This window comes from Miniopterus schreibersii (genome assembly GCF_964146895.1).
Source record: "Miniopterus schreibersii genome assembly, chromosome: 18".
Lineage (NCBI taxonomy): Eukaryota > Metazoa > Chordata > Mammalia > Chiroptera > Miniopteridae > Miniopterus > Miniopterus schreibersii.
Window position 1 is genome coordinate 4,283,606 of NC_138121.1, and position 21,920 is coordinate 4,305,525.

At 54.8% G+C, this 21,920-nt stretch overlaps 2 protein-coding genes across 6 annotated transcripts; one reads left to right on the forward strand and one right to left on the reverse strand.

Annotated features, from left to right (window-relative positions):
• Window positions 1-408: 408 nt before the first annotated feature.
• Window positions 409-4,084, reverse strand: EMP3 (epithelial membrane protein 3 (MAM blood group)). 2 transcript variants are annotated; one of them, XM_081119126.1, is made up of 5 exons: window positions 3,863-4,084; window positions 2,855-2,947; window positions 2,497-2,599; window positions 1,464-1,604; window positions 409-659 (listed from the first exon to the last, which is right to left on the reverse strand). In XM_081119126.1, exons 2-5 carry the CDS (start codon window positions 2,930-2,932, stop codon window positions 490-492), a joined length of 492 nt encoding a protein of 163 aa, XP_080975252.1. In that variant the 5' UTR covers window positions 2,933-2,947; window positions 3,863-4,084; the 3' UTR covers window positions 409-489. The 2 variants fall into 2 exon arrangements, with proteins under 2 accessions (XP_080975252.1, XP_080975253.1); XM_081119127.1 differs by having other exon boundaries at window positions 2,855-3,053.
• Window positions 4,085-7,110: 3,026 nt separating this feature from the next.
• Window positions 7,111-21,580, forward strand: ODAD1 (outer dynein arm docking complex subunit 1). Of its 4 annotated transcripts, none has more exons than XM_081118588.1 (16): window positions 7,260-7,309; window positions 7,639-7,731; window positions 8,574-8,692; window positions 8,884-8,983; window positions 9,147-9,336; window positions 12,248-12,370; window positions 12,733-12,846; window positions 14,375-14,442; window positions 16,606-16,793; window positions 17,017-17,151; window positions 17,835-17,917; window positions 18,050-18,218; window positions 19,761-19,924; window positions 20,010-20,113; window positions 20,390-20,468; window positions 20,539-21,572. In XM_081118588.1, the coding sequence occupies exons 4-16, from the start codon at window positions 8,925-8,927 to the stop codon at window positions 21,022-21,024; spliced, it is 1,962 nt and encodes a 653-aa protein (XP_080974714.1). In that variant the 5' UTR covers window positions 7,260-7,309; window positions 7,639-7,731; window positions 8,574-8,692; window positions 8,884-8,924; the 3' UTR covers window positions 21,025-21,572. The 4 variants fall into 4 exon arrangements, with proteins under 4 accessions (XP_080974712.1, XP_080974713.1, XP_080974714.1 ...); XM_081118589.1 differs by having other exon boundaries at window positions 8,574-8,632; XM_081118586.1 differs by lacking the exon at window positions 8,574-8,692 and having other exon boundaries at window positions 7,111-7,309; window positions 20,539-21,580.
• The last annotated feature ends 340 nt before the right edge of the window (window positions 21,581-21,920 follow it).

Below are 21,920 nucleotides of genomic sequence, written 5' to 3' on the forward strand. Positions count from 1 at the left end.
TGCAATGAGGGAGGAAGACTACGTTCTAGGAGGGAAATGGAAAAGTGTCTTCCCAGAGGAAGGTCAGAGAGAAAATAGAGACCCACAATCTGGAACAACACATGCCCTGCCTAGTGAGAGAGAGAGACCCTTGTACAAGGACAGAGGGGACTGGAAACCCAGCGCCTGGTTCTTCCCCAGTATCTGAAGGTTTACTCTCCAGAGGAATCCTGAGACTTAAGACGGACGGGCCCATGGCCTTGGGGCCCCCGGGTCCTGTGTTTGAGTTTAGAAGCACCTGGGGACCTGGAGCTGGGCATTCTGAAGGTGGAACTGCTGGTGGTGGGGCTGTCCCAGCTTCTGGAGACATCAGGCGTGAGCAGCCTGGGTCCCTGGAGGAGGGAGGATGGAAGGAAGGAGGCAAAGGCAGGCAGTTAAATGGTTTTATTTCCTGGAGGCGGGTAAGAAAAGGGGCCTGGATGGGCTGGGCCACAGGGCGATGCGCAGCGCTCACTCCCGCTTCCGCAGATGGATGTAGATGACGCCACTGGCCAGGGCGAGGGGGAAGGCCACCCAGGCCAGTGCAAAACAGTACCCGAAGCTGCCCCCAGGCGGATGCTTCGCCAGGATCTCCTCAGCGTGAATGGCATAGATCAGCGCCCCGGTGAACACTGCCACGCCTGTGAGGGGACAGGAACCAAGTGTCACTCTATATCCTCAACAAGACTGCATATCCCAGCAACCCATGAGGCAGAGAAGCCTCCGGAGGGCAAGTGGGCTGGGAGTTGTGGTTCACTCCCCCAGCTCCATGCAGCCAGGCTACTGCAGATGGGCCTTGGACACTTTACTCACTGCGTCCCCTTATCCATACAATGGGATGATACTATCTGCTCATCCATACATACAAGGAATATTTTTTAGTGTTTTTCTCTCAAGCACACAAAGTGAATTAATAAAACAAGAGAGGAATTTGCAGGTACTTAGGAAGATAATGTTCCCCAAACTGAGGATTATGAATAACTTGGTCCTTTTTACCTGAAGTCAAAAAATGCAAAAGTACATAAAACTCCCTGAAGTGTCTGATACATGGTAGATCCACCAGAAACAGCAGCTGACTGTGATTGTAATTATGAGACCACTATTATGATTCAAAGTTCTGAGGTATTAATTAGCCACCTGTCCCCAATTCCCTCCACCTCCATGCCTGGGATTTAAATTATTTGCCCACACTACCTTCCTCAGCTCTGGCTCCTTGAAGCCCCAAGTGCCAGCTCCCCCATGACTCAGAGACACAAAACACCACTGAGTCACTGAAGACTATAACTCCTGTAAGTCCCTGGGGACAGAGAAGTGCCATGAAGGCACCTCAGGTGGTCCTTGGGCTCTTGAGAATTGTTTCCTTTTACCAGATGTTCATTCTCCAGGTCCCCAGCATCCTGATAGGCCCCCTCCCTTCCTTTCAATTCCCAGGGAACAGTGCTCACTGGTGCAAAGCTGGCAGAGGCCAGTGGCGTAGAAGAGCCCTCCTCGCCGCATGGTGTAGAGTTGAAACATGAACAGGATGAAGGACAGACAGCAGAGGATGAGGGAAAGCACCATGAGGACCTGCACCGCCTTCAGCCAGCCTGCGATAAGGAGGAGACAGAGGTGGAAGTCACGGCAGGTCCAGAGTTCCAACTCCACCTTCCTGCCCATCATCTGAACAAGCCCCGCCCCAGCCCCCAGTTTAGAGGCGTATAAGTTTGGATACTTAGGAATATCACATTATCAACTTTGACTCCTGTAACTTTGCTAAATTCCCTTATCAGTTTTAGAAGCTGCTTTGCAGAGTCTTTAGGATTTTCTACAGAAACATGTCCACGGGGAATAGAGACATTTTTACTTCTTTTCCATCTTTTTGCCTTTTCTCTTTTTTTCTTGCCTTGTTGCATTGGCTACCTCCAGTACAACACTAGATATAAGTCATGAGAACAGAAATTCTTGCTTCACTCTTAGGGTAAACTCATTTCATCTTTCACCTTCTTTAACTTAGAAATTTTAATGGATTCCCCTTTAGAACTCATATGCATCTGCCACTGCCCCCTCCTTTAGAGCCTTGGAAGGATTCAGCCCCACCTTCTTAGAACCTCAATGTGGTTCCAGCCCCACCCCCTTGGAACTTGGACAAACTGGTCCCAGCCATCCATTCAGAACACCAGTCCCATCTCCTTAGAACTTTGGAAACATAACCTTATCTTCTCAATCTTGGGACCATTCTCCCAATTCCTTAAACCTACAGCATGTAGCCTCCACTCTTTCTGAATCATAAGGGAGGGGGGCTTTTAGCTCATCCTCTTTAGAACATGAGCATATTGCTCCCTACCACCAAGATAGGTGGGTCATACATCGGCCCCACTCACTCAGCATTGGAAACCAGACCCACCCACTCAAACCTTGGCAGGTTTCCAATCCTTGGTCCCGGAGAAGAGACTTGGGGTTACCCCTCTCCTTTGCATACCAGTCCCCAATGCCCCTCACCATTCTCGCTGACAGTACTGCAGGCCCATGTCTTGTTGTCATTGATCCATGTGCAGTCATACCAGAGATTCAAGGACTCCTTTCCAGGGAGGGTCCACCAGGACTGGGATGGACAGAGAAACAAGGGTAGAGATAGGAAAGGAAATCGGGAGAGGTCGGGGAGCCTTTGGGAAAGTTTAGAAAAAGGGCGTGGTGCCCAGAAGGGGCTGATCTGGGGAAAACGGATTTAGTAGGAAAGGGAAGGGCGTCTGGGGAAAGGGCAGGGTGGTGGCATCAGAGGCAGATGCTAGGGAAAGGGGTGGGGTGGCCTACCTCTCGAGGAGGGGAGGGGGGGGTGTGGGGGGCCGAGTAGGCTTACCTTGTCCAGAGTGGCCACGAAAAGCAGTATGAGAATGAGGATGTGAAGGGCGGAGACCACCAGCAGGAGCAGTGACATGGCTGTGGGGGACACCTGGGGTGGGGGACGTCAGGAGGTGCTAGTTTCAAGAGGTTGGCACAGGGGCGGGTGAGATGCCCAAATCCTCCTGGAGAGAGGGGCTGAGTCCAGACTCCTGGGTCTGAGGGAGGAGGGGGCCAGAGGCCAGGACTCCTGAGTCCGAGGGAAGAAGAGCCTGGAGGCCTGGACTCCTGAACTCCCCAGGGACTGGGGGGGGCCAGGGTGGCTCCGAGTTCAGGAGTGAGTAGAGCCAGCAATGTGCTTCACTCCGTGTGCTCAGAGCCCTTTCCCTGGGTGCATGTGGATCAGGATGTGAAAATGCAAGCTGAAGCCCCTCCAGATTCATCAAAAGCTGTTGGTGCCCCTAGGGACAGGCATCCTTGACTCACCCCACCCCTCTCCTGGGGGGGGGGAGGGGTTCCCGGTGAGTCATCAGTGACTCATTCCAGCCTCCAGCCTCCAAGTACCAGGGAAACCCCAGGCCCAGGCCTTGCCCATGAGGTCCCCACCACACCCAGCTGCCAGACTGGTGCCTGCTGGGCACCTTGTTGGGAAAATGGACAGGATCTGTGTTTGGGAAGAGAGGCCTGAGAAGAATGAACCAGCCTCCCACCACCATTCAGTGTCCAGAAAGGGGAGGGGGCCTGGAGGTGGTCTAGACTTGGGGTGCCCTCATGCAAAGGCCCGCTCTCCCAGTCCCCAGGGGAGAGTGGACATCCGTGGGGAAAAATTGCTGGACATTTTCAGGTGGAGGGCTCTGCTGGGAACCCCCAAACCTTGCTGGGCCCCACCCCTTCCTGAATCTCCACCCCAAGTGCTAAGAGACCACTTCTGAAATTACAAGGATTTCCATGGGGGTGTCCTTCCCAAACGTCTGCACTCCCAAGTAAATAAAGAAATCCCAGTCCGGATAACGGACTGGAAACTTACCGAGAGCGGCAGAAAAAGTCAGAGTTGGAGTCTGTCCCTCGCTCCGGCCTCCGTGCCCCGCCCTTCTCCTCCCTCCTTCCACCCTCTCGAGGCCCCCGCCTCCCTCGCCGCCTCCCTCCCCTCTGGCTCTCCGTCCTACTCCCCTCTAACCCTAGAACCCTCTCTCCCTCCTGTTTCCACTGCCTGTAACTTCTTCTTTCTCTCTCTTCTCACTCTCCCTCTGCTCCTATCAATATATACCGACCCTTTTATACCCACCCTCGCCGCACCCAGCTGAGGTCTGCAGCCAGAGGGAGGGCCCAGGCGCTGGGTTCTTCATTCTCTGAGCCCGCCCACTGCCCCCAGACACGAATCTTTTGGGGCTGCTTCTCAGAGTTGAGAGAAGTCGTTGGAGGGAGCAGAGTGGAGCCGGGGCCCTGGGGTGGGGCAAGCATCGGGGGTGGGAGGGCCTGATTCTCAGGCCTCCACTCTGGGTGCTGTCCTGGGACCTGGGACCTGGGACCTGGGACCAGATGTCTGCTTTCCCTGGTGGAGCTGAGGACAGGATACTCAGAGGGATGGGAGCCTGAGGGAGGAGGCCAGGTTCCTGCAGTGCCGAGTGGGCTGAGGGCGGGTGGAGTTGGCACCATGGGGGAGGGGAGTGTCAGGGGATGGTAAATGGGGAAGTGGGAAACTCTGGAAGTGGGCAGTGGGTGGAAGTTAAGAATCCCAGCACCATCATTTCCTGCCTGGGGGACCTTGACCAATTATGTCAACTCTGTGAGCCTCAGTTTCCCAATCTGTGGGTATAATAATACTAAAATACTGACAGTACATTAATACCGATAATAATAAGTCTGCTACTTATTCTAAATGAGTGAGGTAATATGAGTACATTAACACGCCTAACACATTCATTCCTTTCTCCATCAAACATTTATTGAACATCTATTATGAACCAGGAGTTAATGAGAAACATACATGTGAGCCCACTATTACTGTGGAGCTTACCTTCCTAGTAGAGGGAGACAAACAATAAAGAGAAAACAATAAAAAAGAGAAATTTCAGATAATGAGAAATGCTTTGAAGGAAATAGAGTAATGGAGATAATGATGGTGTGGGGGGAACCTACTTTAAACGGGGTGATCAGGCAAGGCCTCTCCAAGGAGCTGACATCTGAGCTGAGACCTGAAGACAGGAGCCATTTGAATGCTGGGCGAAGAGGAAGTGCAAAGGCTCTTGAGAACAAACTCAGGTTGTTTGGGGAGCAGACAGAAGGGCCAGTGTGTCTGGAATATAGGGAGCTAGAGGGAGGGTAGGAAGGGAAATCAAAGAGGGCCCTTGAAGACTAGGGGAGGAGTTTGGACTCTATTCTAAATGCAACGGGAAGTCATTGGAAGGCTTTAAACGGAAGTGCAGTGCCAGGGACTTAATGTTAACTATTATTATTATTATTATTATTAATTCTGGATTATTGAGTTAGGGTGGGGGGGGTGATGACTTCTAGGTCCTTGGGTCTCTTAAAAAGGCTGGGTGATGGTGAATAATGAGGGACAGGGGTCCTGATATGGAATTGAGAGCTGGAGAACTGAAATTCTGGGTCCCTGCATGTCGGGGTATCTGATGGGACCAGAGCTGGGGGAGGGCAAGTGGTTGGTCATGTGGGCTCCCTGAGGGCAGTTCAGTGACTGGATGGGTACTTGGGGAGGCCTGGAAGCTGGGGTACCAGTATAGCACAGACTCTAGAAACACACTGGCTGATTCAAATCCAAGATGCTTTACTCACTAGCTGTGATTTGGGGTAAGTTACTAATAACTTCTCCATGCCTCAGTGTTTCCATCTGTAAGATAGGGATAACAGTGACTGCATCATAGGGTAGCTCTTATAGTAGTGCCTGGCACATCGTAACTGCCAGGCACTGTTGTGTCAGTTATACCAGGTATTGGGGTCCCGAGTAGATTCAGTACTGGGGGACCCTAGATCAAGGTCTTGAGAATTTGGGGAAGGGGCAAATTCTTGGGTCCCAAGACTAAAAAGTTGGAGGGTCCCTCGGGTTGAGGAAAAGGTAAGTAGTCTCAAACTTAAATCTCTGAGGACAGAAACTGGGAGTCTGAAACCAAGACCCCAAGCAAGTCAGAAAGTCTGGGTCACTGAGGGAAAAATTAGGGGCTAGAGGTCACATGCTTGTCAGGGAGTGCAGGCCAAGGGGCTGGACGTGGTCTGGGGAGGGGTCTAACTAGGAGTTAGGAGATGGAAATTTGAGCGGGGTAGGCGAGCAGGGCGTAGGGCTCTGAATCGCGTTCCCTGAGTGACATCAGCGCCATACTGGCGTATCCTGGGGATGTCCAGGGGGTCCCCCGTGTTAGGGCCCTGTGGAAGGGGAAGAATCAGTAGACCTGAGAGCGGTGGAGGGATCTCCCCTTCTTGGGCCTCCAGCGCTACGAGCTGCGCGGAGTGCCCGCGGGCCGCTTCCTCCCACAGGAAACCGCAGGCGTCAGGCACACCCAGCCTTCGGGGAGCGTCGCCCACTGCCCGCCCTCTCCGAGGAGGCCCGGGTGGGTAGCAGCCGTCCGTTGAGGGGCGGGCCCTGCGAAACGACGGGGGTGCGGCCTCATGGGGCGTGGCCGGAAAACGGGGGCTGGTCCGGCGCGCGCGAGGCCACGCCCACTTCCGCCTCTCTAAGCTGACTCCAGGCTGCAAAAAGGGTTTTGGCCGCACCCCTGGAGGCCGTTGGCTGCGCGTGCGTAGTGAGCCGCTGCGAGGACCTGAGGTGGTGGTGGTGAGCGTTCGTTCCCCTCACAACTCCAGTCGTTGGCACCGCCTCGCTGCTAACGAATCCTCCAAATAACGTGGTTTTAATCAGCTTAAGACATGTTACCCTCCCAGGCCTGCCATCACAGGCTCTTTCAGCTCCTGCCTCCCACTCCCGGTCACACACAGCCCGCCCCTCACAGGCCCGTGCTCCCGGGAAGACCATTCCGACCACCCACAGGCCCTCCCAGCCCGAGCGCTGCCTGGTTAGCCCCGGCCCCTCAAGTCTCGGGAACCGGAGTCCTCCCAGCGCTCTCCGACCGGGATCCTCACCGGGTCTTCCAGCCACGCCCCTAGCCGGCCCCTCAAGCCCCGCCCCCTCAGGTACCCGAGCCCCACCCCTGACAGCCTCAGCCCGGGCAGATCCTCCCGGCTCCGCCCTTTACAGCTCTCCCGCCCTCTCTCCCAGGCCCCGAAGCCCCGCCCCCAACGCCTCCCGCCCCGCCCCTCAGGGCTCCCGCTAGCCGCCCGAGATCCCAGCCGGTCTTCTCGCCGCACCCTCCGCGCCTCCTCCGGCTTCCCCAACCGTGGTCTCCCCTCGCGGTCTCGGCCCCGCCCCGGCCGCTGTCCTCAGGCCTCATTGGCGCCTTATCTCCCCAGTAACCAGACCACAACAGTGAGCTGGGAGCGGAAGGACCGGTCGGCACTCCCGCAGGTAGGGACAGGGCCTCACTCCGCACAGCGGCCGGGGTTTCCCCTTCCTCTGATTCCTTCCCCAAACAGCCCGCCTCAGAGACACCGAGAGCCTAGGGGCCCTGTGCCCCGCGCCAGAGTCAGAGTCGCGATGCAAAGCAAAGAATGTGAGAGGCTGGAGGTTGAGAGGAGTGTGGGGAGAGGTGTCCCCGTCCAACCCATCGGAGGAATGGAGACTCAGAGAGAAGGCAGAGCTGGCTCTGGGGTCACCTTCTAATTCCTAGTCCCTAATTCATTGCCCACTGCCCTCTCCTGCTCGCTGTCTGAAGGGGCCCTGTGTCGCCTCCACAGGAGTCCCACCCTCTCTGGCTAAGATGCCTTTAGGACCTTCTGCAGGGAGCACCCGCTCCGAGGATGGAAGCGAGGTCTTTCTGGAAGGAATGGGTAATTCATACCTTCTTTATTTCATTCATTCCTTTCCTCAGTTTTCCCAAGTTCCAGGTCCTGTGCTGCAGGGCCCCGGGGACAGGGAGGGCTTCCAGGAGAGCCCTTTAGTTCGGGGTGCGGGAACGGAGGTGGAGATGGGCATTTGTACGGGCCAAGCCTGGGGAGTGTGGTGGGCCAGAAAGACTTTCTGCAAGGGGACATTTGAGTGGGGCCCAGAGATCCCCGGAATTACCAACAGGAGAAGGAAGGGAAGAGGTTCAGCAGAGAGAACAGCATGTGGCCAGAGCAGGGTTTCTCACCCTCTGCACTGTTGACACATGGGGTCAGATTGTCCTTTGTTGTGGAGGCTGCCCTGTGTTATAGGATGCTTAACAGCGTCCCTGGCTTCTACCCACTACACGCCAGTAGCACCCTCTGCACCCCACCTCCACATGGTGACAATCAAAAATATCTCCAGATATTGCCAAATGTCCACGGGGGTAGAATTGCTCCAGGTTGAGAACCACTGGGTTGTGGGAGGTGGCGAGCTGGTGGAGAAGGCGGGTCATGTGGGGCCTTGAACACCAGGCTGAGGAGCTGGGATTTTGTCCTGAGGGCTCTGGAGCAGGGAAGAAGCAGGACCCATTCTGGGTGTAGAAAGACCCTCTGGGGCTGTGAGAGGGGAGGCTGGGAGGTTGGGGAGGAGGCTGGGGTGATGGTCCAGACAGGAGAGGATGAGGCCTGAGCCTAGGAGATGGGCTGAGAAGGAGGGGGCAGGAGAATGGGATTGAGGACGGCTGGGCAGCGGGGCCGAGGGCGAGGGAGAGAGCAAGAATGCTGCTCTGATCACCTGTCCTCAGCTTTCCCAAGTTCCAGTCCCGTGCGGACCAGGAGGCCTTCCAGGAGCGCCCTCTAGTGGGTAAACAGCCGTATGCCCAAACCAGCAAAGGAGTGGATTTATAGGGGGTAAAGTCTCCAGGTCAGCTTGGGGTACCGGAAAGGGTGAAGGGATATGAAAGCTTGAGGCATTCCTAGAGGGGTGTTGGGGACTGGGTCTGCAGTTCAGTTGCAGCTTGAGAGATCCTAAGGGATCTGGGATTCCTAGGTCCTGGGGTGGAAGGGTCTGGGGTCTGGATTCCCATTGAGTCCATTGCCTGACCCCTCCCTCAGTGGACTGGGAGCTGAGCCGACTGCAGCGAAAATGCAAAGTGATGGAGGGTGAAAAGCGGGCCTATAGCAAGGAAGTCCACCAGCACATCAATAAACAACTGTGAGTCAAGTGCCTGGGTCTCAGAGCTGGAGAGGGGGGCTGTTAAAGGGGCTGGGGGCCGGACTCTTGGGTCCGAAGAGGGGCCAGGCCCAATGTGTCCTGCCTTTAGTGATGCTGAGCTCTGCCCTTTGCTGACCTCCCCTCCACCTCCCTGCCTGGGCAGTGAGGAGATCCAGCGCCTACAGGAGGTGCGGGAAAAACTTCAGGTGCAGATCAGCGTTGCCCAGAGCCAGGTCAAGCGGCTGCGGGACAACGAGAGGCTGCAGAACATGGGCCGCTTGCTGAAGTGCCAGGCCCAGGTACAGGCCGAGATCAAGGAGCTGCAGAAGCAGACCAGAGCCCTGGACAGGCAGGTGGGTTCTAAGACCAGACTGTGGATTTGCTCAGGGGCAAATGCCTTAACCACTTTGTGCCTTAGCTTCCTCATCTGAAAAATGGGGTTATTGAATACATACACCTGGGAGAGTGGTGCTCAGGCTCTAGTGGGAATATGGATGTTTAGTGGTGAGCACAGTCCCACATATTCAGGGGCTGGTGCAGTTAAGGGGAAAGGTTCGCTTTCTGGAGTCAGTACAACGTGCATTAGAATCCTGGACCTGCCTCATCAGAAGTGTGTGACCACAGCAAGTCTTCACCTCTCTGGACCCTAGTTCCTCCATCTACAAAAAGAGGATGTTGGGAATGGAGCGGGGTCTAGACAGGTGTCTAATCCCACCTGCCTTGAGATCTTGCTATTTGACCTTGGAAACAATGTGACTTTTCTATGCCTGTGTTCTTTCAAGTTTCTATGACCCTGACCGGTGATGCACACACAGCTGCATAAACACACACATATATGTCTATCTGAAACAAAAGTGTCATCAAATCATACTTTTTTCTATGTGGGATTCATTGTTATTTATTTATTTATTAATCCTCACCTGAGGATTATGGCAATGAGTATATGAAAGGTGCTCAGCAGTGTTAGTCATTAGGGGAATGCAAATTAAAATGTGGCTAGAGCATTGGCCTGCGCACCAAAGGGTTGCGGGTTCAATTCCCGGTCAAGGGCATGTACCTGGGTTGCAAGTTCCATCCCCAGCCTAGTCAGAGCGCATGCGGGAGGCAACCAATCTATGTATCTCTCTCACATCAATGTCTCTGTCCCCCCCCCCCACTCTCTCTAAAAATCAATGGAAAAAATATCCTTGGGGGATATTTAACCAAAATAAGTAAGTAAGTAAATAAATAAATAAAATTATGAGATACTTCTACACCCCTATTAGAATGACTAAAATTAAAAAGACTGACCATACCATATGTTGGTAAGGGTGTGGAGGAACTGGAACTCTTGTACCCTGCTGGTGGGAATGGAAATGGTACAACCATTATGGAAAACAGTTTGGCAGTTCCTAAAAAACTATAGGTACACCTACTATCTGATTTAGACATTCCACTCCTAGGTATTTACCCGAGAGAAAAGAAAGCATATGTTCATACAGCGGCTCATACAGGAATGCTCATAACAACTTTATTTGTAAAGTTCAAAATGGAAACAATCCAGATGTCTACCAACAGGTGAATGAATAAACAAAATGTAACCACCAGCTCTCAGGAGCTGTCCTCAGGGGCTCATTCCATTTCAGTAGTTTGGGCAAAACAACCCAGTAAGTGGTTGCGTCCTCACAACCTAGAAACCATTAAAAAATAATACACATACATGGGGGAAAATCTGTATATCATTCTTCAAAACCACAGTTACTTGCCTGAAGGATGTTCATGCCCATTGGGCGCTGTCCAGCTTTTCAGATTTTGAATTCAGATTGGACAAGGCCACTCTCATTCTATGTTGATTTCTGTGCAGTACTTGCTTTTTTAAAAATTGAAAATCTTACTGGGATAATTGCAGCTTCACATGCATTTGGAAGAAATAACAGAGAGAGATCCTTTGTGCATTTTGCCCAGTTCCCCGCAATGGCAACATTTTTGGATATTTGATTTTTATCACAGCAACTACTAAAAACTGTTTCACAGAGATGTGACATCATCGAGATAAATATACCACCATCTTGTGTTGGATCTGAGACCTGCCTTGAGCTCATAGCCCCCGTGGTGTCTGACCCATGCCGATGTGTTTCCCTCGGAAGTTGAAAATGGCCCTGTGGTGCCCTGTTGAGTTGCTGCAGTGCTCTGGGGCGCCTTGGTGCACGTAGTCATTTCTGTGGGGCTGCTGTCACAAAGGACCACAGGCAGATGACAGAAATTGATGGTCTCACAGTTCTGGAGGCTGGAAGTTCGAGATCAAGGTGTGAGCAGCATTGGTTCCTTCTGAGGGCTGGGAGGGAGAATCTGCTTCATGCCTCTCACCCAGCCTCTGGTGGTTTGCTGGCAACCTTTGGCATCCCCTGGCATGTAGAAGCATCGCCCCGATCTTTGCCTGTATGTTCACATGGCCTTCTCCCTGTCTGCATATCTGCGTGTGCACATTTCTGCTTTTTATGAAGACACCAGTCCTATTGGATGAAGGTCCACCCCCAATTTAACTTGAGCACCTCTGTAAAGACCCTGTCTCCATATGAGGTCATATTCTGAGGCTTTGGGGATTAGCACTTCAACGTATAAAATCTTCCAGACACATGCAACCTATAACAGCGCACGAGTTGGGAGACACAGTCTTAAGCAATTCATTAGTTCATTTGGTCTGCACATTTTGTTGAGCACCTATTCTGTGTCAGGCACAAAAAAGACACAAATTTGCCCTCAGAGCTTCCAGTTTAGTTGGGGAGACAGCACACTCCAAATCAGTAAAGATGAATGTGGAAACGAGGACAGGTTGGAAGCTGGGCTCAGCATAGCAGACCTGGGGACTCTAATGGTGTCGGGGCTCGTTCTCACCATCTCCAGTCTCTTGCCTCCACTTTGTCCACTGGCCCGTTCTCCCAGGATGCTTGGCAGGCGAAGCTCTGGAGTCCCATCCATCCAGCTCATGCACTTCCCCCCAAATGCCAGTAAAGAGCAAGGTGGCTCAGCCTGGATCACACGTCCACCTCTAGGCCAATCACTGTGGTTGCCCAAACCTGGGTCCTGTGGCTGGGGGGGGTGGCTTGTCGTGGTTGGAAACCAGGCCCACATGGAAGGTGAGGCACTGTCAGCAGATGGCTGGGGCCACAAGGATGGCAGATGGCAGCCATGCTCAGCTACTCACCCTCCCGCTCATCTCCTCCCTTGGTCTTTCAGTCCTTCCCACATTCGGCCAACAAACAGGTACTGTCCCCTTCCCTCCAGATCCAGGAGCGGGGGACCCGGGTCTCTGTCTCTGGTAAGGATGCCAGGGTTCCAGTGCTCGTTTTGGACCAGAAGGCCAGGGTCCGCAGAAGAATCAAGAACGTGGAAAACCAGCTGGACAGGGTGTGTGTGGCCTCTTGGCTCCTTCTGGGCCTGCCTGGGGGGAGCGGGGGGGGGGTGGGGTGGCAGGGAGGGTCAAGTTCTGGAAACTGGACCAGATTCCTGGATGCTGCAGGGAAGGCCTGAAACACTGGGCTCCTTGTGGGGGTCAGGAGGCAGGATCCTGCAGTGATGGAGGGTCCACAGGGAAAGGAGACTGATGCCTGGGCTCTTCAGGTGGGGCTGGGCAATGCTCTCAGGGTCCCCAGATTGGAAATGGGCCCGTATGTGACAAGTGCGCCCTCCTTGCCCGAGTGTGGAGAGGATGGCAGGCCAGACCTCAGACAGACCGGGTCATCCTATCCCACACCTCGCCCTGCCCCCAGGTCACCTGTCGCTTTGACATCCAGCTGGTGCGGAATGCAGCCCTGCGGGAGGAGCTGGATCTCCTACTGGTGAAGAGGAATCACTATCTGAAATTGGACCACAAGCTGCAGAAGGTGAGAGGCCCCCAGGCCAGAGCCTGTTGGCCCCCCTGGGGTGAAGGACAGGACAAGAGTCACCCGCCTTTTTCTAATTCTCAGGCCTCAAGTCTGGAGTTGCCGAGGCTGCAGGGTTGCTTTAGTTCAGAGGGAGCAGAGGCGCGGAAGGTGTTCCAGGCGCCTCTGAAAAGAAGGCAGAGATGTCATTTTGACTATTACCACCCAGGGCAACCACTGAGCAGCCAAACCATTTACATCCCTCCAGCTTCTCAATAACCTCTGAAGCCCTTTGAAGAGCCCTCCCTTCCTTCCGCCACCTTCCCTTCCCTGCAAGAACAGAACAAAGAGCTACATGTCCCTCACCGACATCCAGCACTTGCCACATTTGCTCTGTGCAGTTATCATCTCTACTGAAAATAATTTATTATGCTTGCTGAGCTATTTGAGGCTACACAGCAGACGTTGAGTCTCTAAGGACTTTAGTGTGTATTTCCTAAAAACAAGGCCATTTCTTTCTTTCTGTGTGTGCGTGTGTGTATATATATACACATAACGTATATGTATGCATTATGTTTATGGTTATCTGGATGTATATGTATGTGTATTATTATTATTTATTTAAAGACTAGTTTATTGATTTTTAGAGAGAGAAGAAGGCAGAGAGATAAACATGGATGTGAGAGTGAAACATCGGCTGCCTCCTGCACCCCCTGACTGGGGATCTAGCCTGAAACCCGGGCATGTGCCCTGACCAGGAATGGAACCAGCAACCTTTTGGTCTCCTTGACGACACCCAACCAACTGAGCCACCAGGCCAGGGCTGTATGTGTATTATTAATAGACACACACATATATATGTATATAGATATTATTTTTAACCCTCACCCGAGGATATTTTTTCCATTGCTTTTCAGAGAGAGTGGGAGAGAGAGACACACACACACGGATGTGAGGGAGACACACTGGTTGCCTGATTGAGCCTGCAGTAGAAGTACGTGCCCTTGGCTGGAATTGAACCTGGGACCCTTCAGTCCATAGGCTGCCGCTCTAACCATTGAGCCAAACTGGCTAGGGCAATACACACATTATATATTGCGTACATGCATGTGTATATATGTATATATGCATATTGCATATACATTAATACATTACACATTATACATGTGTAAAAAAATATATACCATTTCCTCCCTTCTTTCTCCTGAAAGTACCCTTTTTCCTCATAAACTGCAAAAACGTTTCCAGAAAACAGACAAGTGTGGTCACAATGATGAAGTTCACCCAGATTTCCGAATCTGAGCAGGTTAGGCCGGTGCTCTTCGGAATGAACATCCTGGTGTGAGCGCCTCACCGGGATGAGCCCTCTGAGCCCATGGCCAGCTCATCCGGGTGGCTTTCTGTTGACTTCGTACCTCTTTAAAATCCCTCTACCTGCTGCCACTCATTAGGAAGCTCCAGATTCACAGGCGTGGGAGCTCCGCTTCCGCCAGGGAACCGGGGGCCCTGAGACAAGGTCAGAGTGGCACCTGTTCTGTTCTCTGGGCAGGAGATCCAGATCCTGCGGCACGCGATCAGCACCCTCATCACCTCCTCCACCTCGGCCTACGCCATCAGGTAGGCCCCGGGCGTCCTGAGGCAGTGCAGGAGGCTCCCCGCTCAGGGAGTGGACCACAGGAACCTACCTTGTTTTTCACAAGGTGCCCCTTTCTCTGTGTGTATTTCCCAGCACCCTCGGGCAAGGTCCGGGGCCGTGAGTGCGTGGATTAACCCCTTTGGCCCAGTCTGTACATGGCACATAGCATGTAGGGATGCAGAGAGAATTACATGAGATGGAGCGTGTAACACACGCAGCAAGGGGCCTGGGACAGGGAAGCTCGGTGAAAGATAGGAATTAGACTGCTCCACAGGGACCACCGATAAGGGACACGTATGGCATGGAGAGCCCACTTGCTCTGCTTTCTTGGCTTCCTGCTTTCTTGGCTTCCATCTCTGTCTCCGGGGCTCTCGTGGGCTCCTTCTTCCTCTCCCCCAGGCCCTGCTCTTTCTGAGCTCCAGGCCTGTTCTCTTGCTCCAAACGGTTTCCTGCGTCTGCTCAGAATCTTGTTTCTATCTTGGCTTCTGCTTGCTGGGGGTTTGTGATCCCTCCTGACAGCTCGAGCCCAAGCTCGAGGTTTCTGTGATTTGTCAGGATGCACAAACCAAATTCACTGTTTTAAAGTGTCATTTAGTACATCTGCCATGTTGTGCGACCATCACTTCCATCTGGATCAAAAACACTTTCGCCACCCCAAGGAAACCTGTCCCCAGTAAGCAGTCACACTCTCCTCCCGAGTCCCCAGTGCGCTGGACAGCACTAGCTCCCTTCCTATTTCTGTGGGTTGACCTATCCAGACACTTCATGTAAGTGCAGTCACACATTACAGGACGTTTGGTGCCTGGCTTCTTTTGCCTCACGCAAGCAGTGCTTCCGAGGCTCATCTCTGCAGCAGCGACTGTCAGCACTTTCTTTCGTGGGCCGACCCTGTAATTTCCTACATCATGACCCCTTCAGAGCCCCAGCTGTGCCTTGCAGCCTCAGCTCACATGCAGCTTTGACTTCTTCATAACTTGGTCTTCGGAACATGGCCTTCTGGTCCCACTCTTAGCATTTCCCAATTAACTTCCTGAGGCAGAGGGTGTGATTGGCCGGCTTCCCCGCCCCCATCCCAGGGTGGTTTCAGCTAGAAGGCAGGGAAGGCTCTGAGAACTGAGGCAGGAGATGTGCACCGGCTGCACTTCCCTAAGAGCTTCGGACTCTAACAGGGTGTGTGCTCAAGTAGCTGGTGATGTCACCTACCTGTCCAACAGGACGTCCTAAATGATCCAAGCCCCTTATATTTCCAACTACTCGACCCCCAAACTCCAGCACGATCACCTTATCACTTGGGTCTCCCCTTTGTGGTCTGAGTATTCTCTCTAACTGTGCCATCATGGCCCTCTCGCCTCCCATTCCACAGTCACACAGTAACGCCCGGCCTCCCCGTGCCCCCCCCCCCCCCCCCCCCCGTGCACTATTACCCAAAGAAGAGGTTCAGGCTGCAACAAAGAACAGGAAGCTTTTATATGAGCAAAAGGATTGCAATCAGGGAGACAGGTTCAGGTAGCAACTTGGCTGGCTCTGGAGGGAACAAAGAAAGGCAAAAGCACAAAGCGCGACTGTCTCGTGCAAAGGAGGTTGGCTGGGAGAGCAAGTCCCTGTAATCCGAGTAGCAGCTGTTGTGCCGGGAGGTTTATGTTTCCAGGCCGTTTGAGGCTCAGCCTTGGACTTAGTTTAGCAACAGGTGTAGCAACTTAATAGCAGCTCTGAGAACTGAGGCAGGAGATGTGCACCGGCTGCACTTCCCTAAGAGTTTCCGACTCTAACTGAAGTTACTCTCTTAGCAAGGCCTGCTCCATTTTATTGTTTCCCTCATCAGCGTGCGCTGCAGCAGTGCCCCTCTGTGGACAAGGCCCTTAGTCCCTTACTGGCCTAGCACCCCGCAGGCCCTGACTCTGCTCCATAAGCTCATCCTGACCCAACTCTAGGGTTACAGCAACCTGATTCTACCCTATCCCTGGGACTCCAGCTGACCCTGCCCATCCACCGCCCAATCCCAGACTGAACCTACCCATCCCAGGGAAAACCAGGTTGACCTGTCCCATCCACCCCCAAACTCAGGCTGAGTCCACCCATCCCTGGGACCCCCAGTTGACCCCGATACAACCTCCAATCTCCCTGACCCAACTGACCTCTCTCAGGGAGGAGGCGAGGACCAAGATGGGCATGCTGCGGGAGCGGGCGGACAAGGAGGGGGCCCAGAACGAGTCGGAGACGCAGATCTTGCAGCGGCACATCGCGCACCTGGACCAGCTGCACCGCTTCCTCAAGCTCAAGAACCAAGATCGGCAGCCGGATCCGGCCGTGGTGGAGAAGCGCGAGAAACGCGGTGAGACCGGGCCGCCACCTCTGCACCCCGCAGGCCGGGCGGCCCGAGGGGGGCTCAGCGCCTGCCTCCAGGTCCCGCAGGACACGGGCCAGGGCCGGGGCCGGGCTGCAGGGGGCGCTGGAGAGCGCCCCTCTCTAGTATCCGGGCGCGCGGGGGCCCTGGCTCATCTCCTTCGGGCTAGTGGCCGCCCTGGACACAGACCTCACTGTCCGTCTCCCCGCAGCCCAGGAGGTGGCCGACGGCCTCCGGAAGAGTTCCCAGGAGAAGCTGGTGTTGCGTTACGAGGACGCCCTGAATAAACTGTCCCACCTGACTGGGGAGAGCGACCCGGACCGGCTGGTGGACAAGTACCTGGAGAGTGAGCGCCCGCGCGCCCGGGAGGGGAAGGCGCGGCCCCAGCCCCCTGTCAGGTGCACACTGTGCTCTGTCTAGGTCACCGAGGGCCCCGGGACACCTCCACCCGCGGGGAGGAGCGGGCTGGTTCTACCCACCTCTTACCGTGCGCCCTCCCTGCCCCTCTCCGCTCATCTCCGTCTCTCTCCTTTTCCTTCCGTTTGTCTCCCTCTTCTCTGCATCTCTCCGTCCCCTCCGAGTGTCTGTATCACTGTCTTTCTGTTTCTGTCGGATTTTGCTGGGCGCGTCTGTCACCCGCCTCCCCCATGTCCCTTTCCCCTTTCCTCCCTGTCCCGCTGTCATTCCTGGGCTTGCGACCCGTGTCCCTGTTGCGTCTGCCTCTCGGGTCTCCCTTCTCTTTCTACCCACCTCTAAGGTTTGCTCTCCCTCCCTGTGTCTCTCACGCTGTTTCTGGGTCTCTTTGTGACCCTCTGTCTCTCTTCCTCTCACTCCGACTTTCTCTGTGTTTGTTTCTCTGTGGCCCCTCTCTCTGCGTATATCTGTCTCTCCATCCCTGTCTGTCTTGTCTCTGTGTTGTCTTTCTCACCATCTCTTTCTCTGTCCCGTGTGCCTCTGTGTTTCTCTGTTTCTGTTTTTGTCTCTGTCCACTGTCTGGCTCTGTCTCCCTGGACCCCGCCTTCCCCGCAGTGGAGGAACGCAACTTCACCGAGTTCAACTTCATCAACGAGCAGAACTCAGAGCTAGAGCGTCTGCAGGAGGAGATCAAGGAGGTGAGTGAGACCAGCAATGTCCCGAGTCCCACCCTTGCTCCTTGCCTCCATACCCATCTCCTCCTCCTGTGCCGGCTGCTGGTGAGCCCCCTCTCGCCCAGCTGGGCCCAGCGTTCTGCCCCTGCCCCGCAGATCCAGGAGGCCATGGAGAGGGTGCGCTCCGGTGAGGCCTCCCGGCTGTCACTGCAAGAGGGGCACCAGGCTGCGTTGCAGCAGAACACAGAAGAGGTGCGCTCCGAGGCCGATAACCTCCAGGCCCGCTCCCAGGAATTACGGGGGCAGCTGGAGAAGCTCAAGGCTGGTGAGCACCTGCCCCACTTCTTCATCTTGGAGGGTGTGATGGGTGTGTGGAGGGACCAGACCTGGGCTAGTCACTTGGAGATTTCCATGAAGGACAGTGCACACTCACCTATTGGTTCATTGCATATTTATCATCCATCTAACCATCCAGTATGAATCCATCCGTCCACAAGCATTCATTTATCTACCTATTCACCCACCCATCCATCCATCAATCCAGCCAACCCATATCCCTCACCCATCCACCCCCAGTATTTATCCATTCATCATCCACCCACCAGTATTCATCCATCCATCCATCCATCCATCATTAATTCTTAACCTTGAAGGATGAGCATTTAACTGGAAAACTGGGGAGGGGGTGCTCCCAGCAGGTGGGGCCAAGGCCTAGAGGTGCATTCATGGCATGAGGATTCTTGGTGCAGAGTGGAAAGGCTGGGTGCGGGTGGGAGTGGAGGCCTGATCCTGAAGGGATGCCAGGCCAGGTGCTTCTTGGAGGTGCTGGGGAGCCATGGAGGGCTGTGAGCAGGAGAGGGTGGTGGACAGGGATTTAGGGGGAGGAGAAGAAGAGGGGGCACAAGTATGAGACTGGTGGGCAGTGGGGGGTAAGGGGTGATGCACACGGAGTCTAGCCTGGTGAGGGTGAGGCCTCTCCCTGAGATGGGGAGCCTCAGAGGAGTGGGGTTGGGATGACCCTGAGCTCAGTGTGGGTGGTCTGGGGGTTGTTCAGGGAGGGACCCCAGCAGGAAACTGTATATATGAGCCTGGAGCTCAGGGGCAGGAGGTACAGGGACACCTGGTGGGGATGCTGTATGGTTGGGTGCAGATTTTTTATCTTGACCCAAGGATATGTTTTTGTTGTTTTAAATTGATTTTTAGAGAGAGAGGAAGGAAGGGAGAGAGAGAAAAACATCAATGTGAGAGAAACATCGATTGCTTGCCTCCCGTACATGCCCCAACCAGGGATCAAACCCGCAACCCAGGCATGTGCCCTGACCAGGGAATCGAACCCACAACCTTTTGGTGTACAGGATGATGCTCTAACCAACTGGGTCACCCGGTCAGGGCTGGGTGCAGATTTTTGACAAGGTTGTGGTGCCTTCTACTTCATTAACAATAACCAGTTAACTAACTAAATATATGCGGGTCATGCACAGGCCAGTTGTGCGAGTGGGTCCAGTGGCTCAACCAGGGAGTTGTGCACACTTGGAGTGCGAAGTTAAAAGAAGTGTATGGGGGTGTTTCTCTGGGAGAGATCCCGAGCTGAATGGGAGTGGGTGCTTCTCGCTGAGCTGCGAGGAAGTCTGCCAGGGGAGGTGCCTTCAGGCATTCCTTTGCCCTCCCTCTCTGTTTGCCTTCCATTGTCTGGAGCCCTGTGCCAGGCACACAGCGATGCCCCACCACTGCCTGGCTGTCTGTCCTGGGGGACATCTTCTAGCCTTGCTTGCTGTCTGCATAAAACTGGGCAGTGGGGACTTGAGGGAAGGAGAGGGCTGGCACCCAGCTGGCACTAGATCAAGACAGCCTGTCCTCCTGACCCCAGACATCCAGCAGCTCTTCACCAAGGCCCAGTGTGACAGCACCATCATGGATGACCTCCTGGGGGTCAAGACATACATGCGAGACCGCGACATCTGCCTCTTCCTGGGCCTCATCGAGAAGCGGCTGGTGGAGCTCCTGACGGTGCAGGCCTACCTAGACACCCAGGTGGAGAGGCAGGCGGTGCACCGGGGACAGGGAGCCTGAGGCCACAGGGATGGGCCTGAGCTGACCCCTGGCTTGTTCTCTCCAGGCCTACACCTCTTCCAGCCTGGCTAATGCCGCCCTCATAGTGCTGGGCCAGAGCTCTGAGGACCTTCCCAAGAAGGTGGCCCCGCCTCAGCTCCCTGACAGCCTGTGAGGCCCAGGGCTGGGGGTGGTGGTGGAGGGGACGAAGAATCCATGTGGCAGAGGGGATAATGGGAGGCAGGGTTTTAGGGAGGCTCTTTGGGACCAGAGGGTTGGTGTGGCTCTGCGGGGCAGTTAAAGATGGAGTGGATGCTTTGGAGAGCCAGAGGGGCGAGGGCCCTCCAGGCTGGCCAGAACATGGCAAGGGTCTCTGGGTATGGCTGTGAGGAGCCCTCAGCCCTGTGTGGGTGAGAACTGGTCCCTTCCTGCCTTCCCCCACCGTAGGGATGAGCCCCTGGGCTTTGAGGCCAAAGAAGACTATCCTCTGAGCAAGGAGGAACTGCTGAGCTACGTGGTGAAGTCGGTGAGGACAGGGCCTGCTGGGGGGGGGCGGGGGCTTAGCCCTCCTCTGGGCCTAACTCACCTCCCCACAGCTGGAGGCCCGGGAGCAGGCGCGGGAGCAGCACCTGGCGGAGATGGCGAAGAAAATGGAGGGCAGCCCAAGCATCAGCCTCCCTGGCACCCAGAAGGCCAGCTCAGTCACGCCCCTGGTCATCTCCAAGAGCCCTAGTATTGGCCAGGGCTCCATCCTGAGCCACAGGACCAACGGCATCCTGGTGTCCAGTGCAGGCCGTGCCACAAGCTCCAATGTTGGCCATGTCACCTTTGGTGACCCCAGCTCCAGCGTAGGCCTCCTGACCACCAGTGTCAGCCAGGGCTCAACTGGGGGCCGCATGACCTTCCGACCCCTGAGCTCGAGCAGCCACATGGGGTCCACTGGATACTTGGAGTCTGGCGGAGGTCCCGAAAGCTTGCGAGGTGCGCAGAGCAGAGGTTCCGGGTCAGAATCGAGCTCCAGCCCTGCCTCCAGCACCGTCCCAGGCTCCACTAGGAGCAAAGGCTCCCGGAGCAAGGACTAGGGCACCCAGCCTGCACCCTGCTGCTCCATGCAGAGCCCTCTCGAGTGTCTCTGCCTCCGATTTCCCCTGTGACTCTGTCTTTCTCTCCCAGTTCCCAGCCTCTGCGTCTCTCTGCCTCCACAGCTGTCTCCATCTCATCTTCATTGTATCCCGGTGGTGTTTCCACCGGCTCCTCTCCATCTCCAGTTCTCTCCTGGTCTCTCTCTGTTCCCCACCCTCCTTTCCCTTTCTGTCTCCCGGCCTCCTGTTCTCTCATTTTCCCATTCAGTGTGTCTCTGTTTTGTCTCACGTCTGTCTCCCCATCTCTGCTCTGCCTTCTCTGGCTCTCCCCCACCTCCTGTTTCTGCTTCCCATTTCGAATTCCTTCTCATCTCCATCTCCCAGGCTCTCCTGGCACCTCATGTTCCTGTCTCAGTAGCTTCTCATACCTCTCACTCCCCAAGAGCCCCCAGTACTGACCATGGGGGAAGAATCGGGGCAAAGAGGTCAGTGTCAGCATGAGCTGTAACCATAGGAAATAAAGGGCAGAGCCCAACTTTTACCCCAGCCTGGTGACAAAGAGACATGGCTGTTTCTTGACCTGCAGCCCAAGGGGAAATTTATGGCCCTGTTCATTCATTTTGTTGAGATCTCCACATTTCAGGTTCTCCTGAGAACTGGGCACTGTATCAGCCAGGGGAGGCTGCTTTATGCTGAGTGTCGGACCTCAGTGTCCCCCTACACTGATTTCTGTATAACTGACCATTAACGCCGGAGAGCAACTCCCTTTGTTCTAAAGTATTTCGGGTTCCCGGCCGCGCTTACAGCGCTTCGCCGCCAGGTGGCGCCCGCGCCCCGCCGTAAGCGGTTCTGCTCCGTCCTGCGCTCAGTCCGGGGCCGAGATTCCCGCTGGTCCC